The sequence below is a fragment of the Sardina pilchardus genome, chromosome 14 (assembly GCF_963854185.1).
Source record: "Sardina pilchardus chromosome 14, fSarPil1.1, whole genome shotgun sequence".
NCBI classification, from domain to species: Eukaryota; Metazoa; Chordata; class Actinopteri; order Clupeiformes; family Clupeidae; genus Sardina; species Sardina pilchardus.
In genome coordinates this window covers 21,198,692-21,207,829 of record NC_085007.1, presented here as the reverse complement: position 1 = coordinate 21,207,829, position 9,138 = coordinate 21,198,692, and the positions used below count along the sequence as shown (strand labels likewise).

The 9,138-nt window shown below is 43.8% G+C and overlaps 1 protein-coding gene across 2 annotated transcripts in view; it reads right to left on the bottom strand.

Annotated features, from left to right (window-relative positions):
• Positions 1 to 255: 255 nt before the first annotated feature.
• The window catches only part of bcr (BCR activator of RhoGEF and GTPase), a 95,395-nt gene continuing 86,512 nt past the window's right edge, over positions 256 to 9,138 (bottom strand). For both annotated transcript variants that reach the window (XM_062554500.1, XM_062554501.1), the window contains exons 17-23: positions 8,040 to 8,099; positions 7,612 to 7,721; positions 5,635 to 5,774; positions 4,749 to 4,883; positions 4,285 to 4,390; positions 3,555 to 3,717; positions 256 to 3,395 (exon numbers count right to left, since the gene is read on the bottom strand). In XM_062554500.1, the coding sequence (XP_062410484.1) occupies positions 3,306 to 3,395; positions 3,555 to 3,717; positions 4,285 to 4,390; positions 4,749 to 4,883; positions 5,635 to 5,774; positions 7,612 to 7,721; positions 8,040 to 8,099 (804 nt within the window). In that variant the 3' untranslated portion in view covers positions 256 to 3,305. The remainder of the gene's footprint in view (positions 3,396 to 3,554; positions 3,718 to 4,284; positions 4,391 to 4,748; positions 4,884 to 5,634; positions 5,775 to 7,611; positions 7,722 to 8,039; positions 8,100 to 9,138) is intronic.

The window sequence follows — 9,138 nt, the reverse complement described above, 5'->3', positions numbered from 1 at the left end:
GTTTTTAAATATGCACGTGCAGCTAGGACTGACTGTATTCACTCTTCAGTTCACAAGGCAGGGTATAGGTTGTTATTGACATCAGCACATTGCAGTGGCCTAAGTCGCACTGTATGGATGTTTGATATTTTTTCAGGATATTCAGTAAACTTTTTTTAAAATCATCTCTTAGTTCCAACAGAAACATTAATAAAACACAAGGTTAGTGACTTGAAAGACAATTAGGGAACAAAAAAATACAGAGACTCGTTTCCTTCAAAATGTATATTTTGGAATGCACTCCAACAGTATACAGTTGGTTTCACTGCTAAACAAAAAAGTGACATTTTAAGTATGATATGAAGCATGAAGATATCTTTCAGTATTTCTTTCATCTTAACAGCTGTCAGAACAGTATGCAAACCAAAAAAAATTATCATCTCTTTCCTTTTCCATCTTGTTGTTGCAGATGTTACCTCAAATGATTTCCAGGTTTGTTTTTAAATCATCCTACAGTAGCGAATATACAGTAGGTTTATTCTGTGTCATTAGAACATCATACAGAAGGACAACACGTTTAAGAAAACACAGAACAGAAGAGAGAAAGAAAAGCTTCTTTAATAAACATGCCTGCATGTTAAACCAAATCACTAAAGCCTCTCTTGTTTCCTTATATCACACTATTCCAGGCAGTTCCTTCTGATGTCCAGTAACCAATGACAGCATCTCCTCACAAACCTGTCCAATCAGGAGCTCTGACACAGTCATGTGTCCAATCCAATTTTACAAACAGTGTAGGACAAGTGAGGGAGTGTTAACTTATTATAACTGAGTTCATTTGTCAGGAGAGGATCGAGCAGCATGACACTGTATTGGCACAGTAAGGAGACTGCAAGAGGTTAACGGGGCCAAAGATTGTACTGTCCTCCGAAAGAAAGAAAAAAAACTCAATGAAGCATCCAGTTCTCTTCTCCAACTTCTCTCTCTCTGTCTGTCTAAAAAGGACACCTCATATCATTGACAAAAAGAGTATTGTCTAATATACAGCATTACTTAAACACTTAAAACGTCTTACACAATGACAGAGGCACTGCTGTATTGTATTGTATTGAAGTAACACAGAGCAAGACATACAAGTTTTACACAACCAGGCCTCTGCGTTTGCCCCTCATCCATAGACAGGGGGGGAACATCTACTGTGCAGACACACATAAGTGCCAATCATATGGAACAGCAGGGGCTTGCTGGTCCTCGCTCCCCATTGCCTGGAGTAAGTGCACAGTCTCTCTTCTGTCAGAATGCATCGGTGTGGTGCTATAGTGACAGCCAAGAGGACACAACACTCTGAACAGACTAGGCCGCTTATAGGGGAAAGGTGAAGGGTTTTGTCCCCTTAACAGCAATCCCTCCAAAGGTGAGGAGAAAGAGCGTTTTGCTCCAACCAGTCGAAACTTCACGGTGAACATAATGTAACAATAAAGAGATTGGTCCTGTTTTTTCTTTTTTCAACTCACTTAGTTCCTTCAGATGAATGAGGCTTATTCATCACTTCCTTCATTACAATCTCATATAAATCCCAAATAATAAATTATCAATGAGATAACACAATAAAAATGAAAAACAAAAGTAACGCTTTTATGCTTATGTACAGACACAATTCTGATGCTTTTCTTCTTTCTAAAATAAAAATACAAAACATTTTGGCAGGACCATCACAGAAATCCAACAATGGTGTTGAACATTGATTCAGAAGCCTCCTAAGAAAGGGGCTGAACACAAAGTGGAACAATTCCTATACGTTCAGGCATCTCTGTGTGGGGATGGTGTGTCCTGCAAGACAAAGAAACTAAATGACAGAGCAAAGGACACTGCTTTAGATTAACTGACAAAAAAATGGAAACGTGATCAATGCTATGCCGACACTCAGCAATGGGAAAGTACAATGTTCGTCCTCCTGTTGTACTGAGTTCAGCACCCCTACGACACAAACCAAAACATGCACACAAACACACACAGATACACACACCCACAGACACCCAAACACACATACACACACACACACACACACACACACACATTTCTCCTGTTTCCCATTTGTGTCTGTCACCGGTCTGTGCAGCCCATTCACAATGGCTTGTAACTCCAGGGCTGAGCTCAACAAACAAAACTGCATGGGATGACTCAGGCCTGCGCTCCTAATTGGAGCGGCTTCCCAAGTGCTCGTCACTCCCTTGTCATCCTTTTGAGGTCTTATGTGCATGGCAGCTCCTCATGGTGGTGTCAAACTCCTCGCTGTGTCCAAAGAAAAGCAACTGGCAAAGTACGCACTGCATTAACTCAATGGCAAAATGGTGCAGGATTTTTTCATTATATTGGGTGGGGGGGAGGTGGACTCTACTATTACATTAAAGATGATTGTCAAAAAAAAAATAACGAGAGTTAACGACTCTGATAGACTTCTACAAATGAGTGCCCATGGATGAAGTGGGATGCCATAGTTACTCATACCATACACATAATCATAATCTCTTCAGCGCCTGAATTCTTCGTATAAACCCTCGGAATCAATGAGATCACAAATCAATGAAAAAAAAAAGAAACCCTCAGATTTCTCCCTTTGGCAAAATATAATCACCAGTACTTGTGACATGTCACTGTACAGTACTGAACTACAATGCTGGAGGCAAAAGAGCAGTGCTTCTTTTTTTTCCCGGCCAGTTATCTTTTACAGTAAGTCAAGAAATATCACACGGACTGACACCAGAAAAGAAAAGCCAAAGAAGGGACACGGGACTAAAACGCAACGAACTAGCCACCACGATGAGCTGCTCAGCAAGGCCCTGTGAGAGCCTGTGAGAGAGTAGCCTACTCTAGACACACGACGGAGGCGACGGCATCCTGTACAGCGGACATTAACTGACCGAAGCAGCCTGGGGCCACAGTTGGATGTTGGGAGACCCATAGTCTGTATGCGGTGTGAAGAGTCGCACGGACACACGGACGGTGGCGGTGTGTTTGTCACAGGAGGGGGAGAGAGATTGGTGCGTATGGGCATGTTGATGGGTCAAGAGGAGGAGGAAGAGGAGGAGGGAGAAATAGCACTGCCCTCTTCTGGTCTGTGCAGAGGTAACTGGCGCCATCTGGTGGCCATGGCTGGAACTTACAGTCCGAGTTGACAAGTTTTCCTGGCGCCTTCCAAAAAAAGCAGGAGAGAAGTTTGTTTGTGCCTCTTGTTTCTTATACACCAGTGGCCACACACAGCAAGTGCTCCAGCCTTGTGTCCTGATCTAGCGGTTACTGTTCTGGAGAGGTTGGTGCCACTCGCTCTACACCTCCGTGGAGAAGAGGATGCTCTGCCGTTTGCTGTCCGGGGTGGGGATGGTTTCAAGCTGAAGGAAGTAGAGCAGAACCTGGACCTGAGAGAGAATGGGAGAGTCAGTCATACATTGGAGTGTTGAAACATGATTTATCAAATAGCCTCGCACACATTTCAACAAACTAGTGACTAAGTAGTTAGAGAGAGGAAGAGACATTATGGAGAAAGAGATGATGGGTCACTGTGAGGGAGGGCTTACCTGCGACATGACCTCTAGTGACCAGCTGTCTCCCATGGTGATGGGCTGGGTGGGGTTGGTGGGGATCTTGCTGTCCTTCTCGGACGGCCGCAGGAGGGTGGGGCCAAAGACAGTGGCCAGGTTATGCAGGGACATCTTATTGACGCACTCCTTCTCCGCAATCCTGAGGACACAAGCGTCAAAAGCAGATAAGTTAACAGTGTTCTGCAGCAACACATACTCTACCTATCCACATTATTCATGAGACCCTACTTCCATCCGGCTTCCATCTTCTGTCCATTCTGTTTACATTATAACTTAATGCAGTCTCATATAGTTCTGCATTTATTATGGATATTCTATGCAATATATGACCAGCAGAATAAATATAGGCTATGTTTACTTTTAGATAGCTTATCAGGATCCGTCAGGCACTATCTACCATCACATTAAAATCAATACAACACAGCTTGGGCTGGAAACAGAAAACTGGCTTTCTGAACGCTGAAGTGTATTGGCCACGCCCATAGTTGGCGCATGAATATCGTGGATACATAAAAAAACATTTTTTCTTTGAGTGAGTGAGTGTGCTCATGCTGTCAAAGCTGGACTTTTCTGCATGTTAAATGAATGACCATGTTGTGGTGCACAGCAAGTGCTTTGCATATATGGTGTGTGTCCATCTGTGTATAATTGCATCCAGTTATGTATTACAGTTTGTGTTGTGGTGTGAAATGGGGGGTGTGGGTACCTCTTCAAATGATCCAGCAGGAACAGGAAGGTGACCAAGTTGGGCTCCGGCAGAGAGAGCAGCAGGTTCAGCATGCAGCTCTCCTTGGCAACGCTATCAGACAGGGCTGCACACACAGACAAATGAAATCACTATGTGAGAAACATGGTGTTGGAACAACAAGTGTTGGAAACCAAGGTCATGGTCAGTTGAAGTATACACTGGTGTCAAATGTCTTAGTAATGTTTGCTTTTCACTTATACTTTTATAGAAATGTTCACTTAATAATTTGTTTAATTCTGAGGAATCTAGCTCCTCTAGCTGGCTTCTATTAGGAGTCACCACTGAGTATCAAGTATAGGCGACTAGGATTATGGTCAGTTGAAGTACACTACATAGGCATGGTCATAGTCATGGTCAATTGCAGTACAAGAGTATTATACTAAACAACAGCAACAAGACGGAGAGGGCAGGGAGGTACTCACTGATGCCACCAGCAAAGTTGGGGTACAGCTCATCAGTGAAAAGAGGCTCCGGAAGCTCCCGGAAATACAGCTTGAGTGTGCCAGCGATGGCGTTGACATCCATCTCGCTCATCATGACCGACACATCTTTATTATCTGTGAGGGAGAGGATGGCACAGAGAAAGAGGGCAACGTTACACTTTTCTGTTTATCTTGAATTTTCCGCAATCCACAAGAGGTTGTTCTCAGTGAACATGTTGTGAGTTGGATGGGTGGTTACCATTTAGATGGTATGTTTACAGAAAATCATTGAAATGTATATGTTTAGACAAACATGTTGGCCACGAACATTCGTCTCTGTTTAAGGAATCTGAATGCCTCTCTGGTTTCACAAAACGTGATTTCTCAAAAAATAACACAATGAATTCTTAAACAAAAATTTGGAATCTGGTGGGTAAAGATGAAAGGCCTGCACTCCAACATAGAGTACTCATACCTTGAACAGAATGCGTATGATATTTTATAAAGGTATTTATTGACAGTACAGTGGAGTGGACACAGCAAATGGACAGGGGTGAGAGATGAGGTGTGGGACAGAGAGGACCTCAGGCCAGACTCAAAGCTGGGTCCTCAGGAGCACTGGGCCCTACATGTGGAGTGGGATTGCTGACGTACGCCACAGCTCCCCCGGATATGAGATATTCATAGCGCATATAAATACACACTTAAAAGATTTTGGGCAGTGAGAACGGCCTTAAAACATTGCAAAAGAGAGGGTGAGGTGTTCTTTCCTGACGATTCACCTTTGGACTATATCATTCATGTGTTTTTATTACCTATTACACAATTGGCTCATAGGTAACTAGAAATAAGCAATGTTGTGAAAGACATAGGAGGCGGCACTCACTTGTGTCGAAGGCTGTTTTCAGGGCCTGGATATCTGTGGCCACTCCAGAGACGCGATAGATGCCCACTTCCTCCATGCCCCGCCTTTCAATCTCTTCTAAGCACTGACGCACGATGTAGGGCACCTTGGATCGCTCACGCCTGGAGGGGAAGACGATAATACAATCATTATTAATGCTTACCGTAATTTCTCAACTATTAGCCACGACTTATACATTGACTTTGCATTTCTTCCGCTATGAGGTTAATGCACGCGGGGCAGTTAATATGGCATTAATATGTTTTTGTTTCTTTTAACTTGCATAAAACACTGTCCTGCGACTTATTCACAATGTGGCTAATACACAGGAAATTACTGTATAAAATGTACGGTTAGACTAATCAAAATTGTATCTCTCAGTCAGTATGTATGTTCAGTATGCGAATGTACTGTACTGCATGCATTCATGTGAATTCAACAGAACAGACGTAGATTATCTTTTTATTTGCACACAGATAATTAGCGTCACAAAGCAGATTTGATTCATATCATTAATCCATAACAAATGACAGAGCAGCCTATTGACAAAATATACGCTACATCCAGCTTTGTTATTTTGTCCACAGTACGTCTGTATGAACAACAATAATTCAGATAGACACTGTGTGAATTCAACTGTGCACTGTGGAGAAGATCATCTCTTAATTGCAGACATACTTAAGAGAGTACCTCACACTGTGTGTGCGGGAGTGCACAATGCCACGTTCTTGGCCGTTGGACAGTTTAACCTTTTCTGCTCGACAGCACACAGCCTTGGTACAAGTGCGGCTCTTGTTGGTGGTGATAGTGACATGTTGTCTCTACACTCTTAATGAGCTTTGTGTTCTAAAACTATTAAAGTGCTCATTACCAGCAATCTTCATTAGCGTCAATCATCAACACACTCTCTCTCTCTCACATACACTTTCAAAACACTGACACTATAAAGTCTGCGTGCACGCACACACACACAGACAGATAGACAGACCCCCACCCCCCACCCCCACTCACACACACCTCCACAAACTTGTCTGTATGCAACGCACACTTTGAACTTGATCATACACAAAATCATACATCCAAAAACATATCTCTACGTTCCTACATTGCCTCCTTTCAAATAGTACCGTTTCTCTGTTATAAAACTCTCAAGGCAAACTCCATTTACACACCATGTTCTGTGCAAATACATCCAGAAGAGCACCATTTAATCATTTTCCATGTGACCGCTAACAGCAGCCAATTAGCTTCTCTTTAGCCCCGGAGCCTCTAAGTGACTGGCCTTGTGTTGCACTTGGCTGCCGCACAGGCCCTTATCCACAGACACTGGGGAAGCAGGAGCTGCTGACAGAGAGGGGCCCTGCCTGGGCAGGGAGGGGGGACAGAGGTGGGGGTGAGGTGGGTGGAGGTATAAGAGTAGGCGGCTGAGTGGCATGGGAATATTGAGGGGATTATCCAGGCCTGAGAGGCTCAGGGAGGTGATGAGTGCAGTGGGTAGGGTGGGGGCAGAGAGTGGTGCAGAGGTGGTGGTGGTGGTGGTGGAGGCCAGGGTTGCCTGAGGTTGGTGCTCGTCCCCGTAGCTTTGTTTGGCTCTCAGATTAGGGCTGTCGGCTTGGATGGGATCAGATCAGCGCCGGCCAGCTGGCCCTGTGAGTGGCCGGCACATGCACTCCTGGGATACACCTGCCTGGCGCGGAGCCGGCCAATCACTCGACACCTAAGGCCAGCACACCGGGCCACTCGCACAGAAAAGCCCTAAGCAGGTGCTAACACTCCTCACAGGTGCCTAGCACAGTTCCATGACCCCCCTGTGGTTAGTCAGAGGGGATTGAGTGTTGCTACACAGACTATTGCTACACAGTTATTTATTCTGGAACTGCCACCTAACTAATGAAGACATGTGAATAAGTGTGACACAGTGTCGTTTGACGATTTCTGTCCTCGTTGTGTTTTACTCACTTGGTCACTGCGGAGATCTTGACCCCGAACACGCCCAGCTCCCTGCATGAAGGCATCCTCTTCAGGCTGAACTCACGGCTGGTGAACTTCATGGACAGCTTCACCTCAATCTGAAACACAGCATACAAATGCACCTGAGTGACCCTGAGTGCCTATAAGAAATGGACTGTACTTTATAATGTATAGGAAATGATAAGGCATGGCGCTGAAATGTCATGAGCAGCTGCATTTAAGCTTGCTTAAGATTGCTAATCCGTAGAAACAGTTGGAGACATGAGCTAATTGGCCACATTTTGTGCCTTAGGATGCGTGTGTGTCTCCCTCTCTCTCTCTCTCTTTCTGTATGTGTGTCGTGTGTGTGTGTGTGTGTGTGTGTGTGTGTGTGTGTGTGTGTGTGTGTGTGTGTGTGTGTGGTGCGGTGCACTCACCCCATTCATAGGAATGACAGTCCTCTGCCAGTCTTTGCCCTGGAGGGTCTGGGGGTCCAACTGAGAGGAACAGAAAGAGAGCCCGTGTTAGACTTACATTCATCCACACCAGCATGGCAGCCATCTCTAGGGATTTACCAAATCACCAGCTATGTTTCCATCCAGCCATTCTAGATGTATTTTCAGCATTTGAAGTGAATTTTGGATTTGAAAATGTATTTGGAAGGGACTGTTCTTCGATTACAGTTAACGCTGTTCATTGATTTGCAGATGGAAAAGACTAATGACTGATATATCTTGTGTTTGTTACAGACTATAGACAAAAGTGGTACACAATTCTTGGAAGTTGCCTGAGGCTTTGAACCAACATCTGTCCAGTGAAGTATGGAAGCTGGAACGTTTCACAACGCACCAAATACACACAAGCATTCATTTTTTCCCCTAAAGGATTAAGAATGTACTATTTTCCGTAACACAGCTTCTGGAGAAGCACACTGATTTGTGATTTCTTTTCACAGCAGATGTTAACCCACCACTGCTACTATAGAGCTTTGACTGTCAGCGGTTTAACCAAATGTAAATATACAAAAAAAAAATGTAAATGTTTTTTATGCAAAAAAAAAATGTTTAGCTGATTGAAGATATCAACAGTCCAAAAGACACTTTCTTTTCGATTTTACTGACCTACTGATCAGCTAAACAGCCATCATTCATGTGCAGTTACTTCAAATGCCCAAAGTACGTACTTCTTAATCTAAAACAACACTAAAGCACTTGTTTCTGCTGTCGCAAGCACCCTATTTGTTTATCCAGCAAATAACGATGTCCACAGACAGGGTAGAGTATGTTGCATGATTTTGCAAAAGTATGATGTATTGCGAGTTCGACATCAAAGTCAGATTTGTTTCTTACTGTATGTCTCATTCTGTTGAGATCCGCTACCCAATCTGGTAAACTTACATTGTGCGGTTATAGCCAATATAGGCTGCGACGTGAACGCAGAAGTGACCAGTTACGAGTTGATGAACCACTGAAATGATTTTGGAAGCATTATTTTAAGGTACAAAAACTTTTAGTCTTGCTTTAACTAACTACTAAG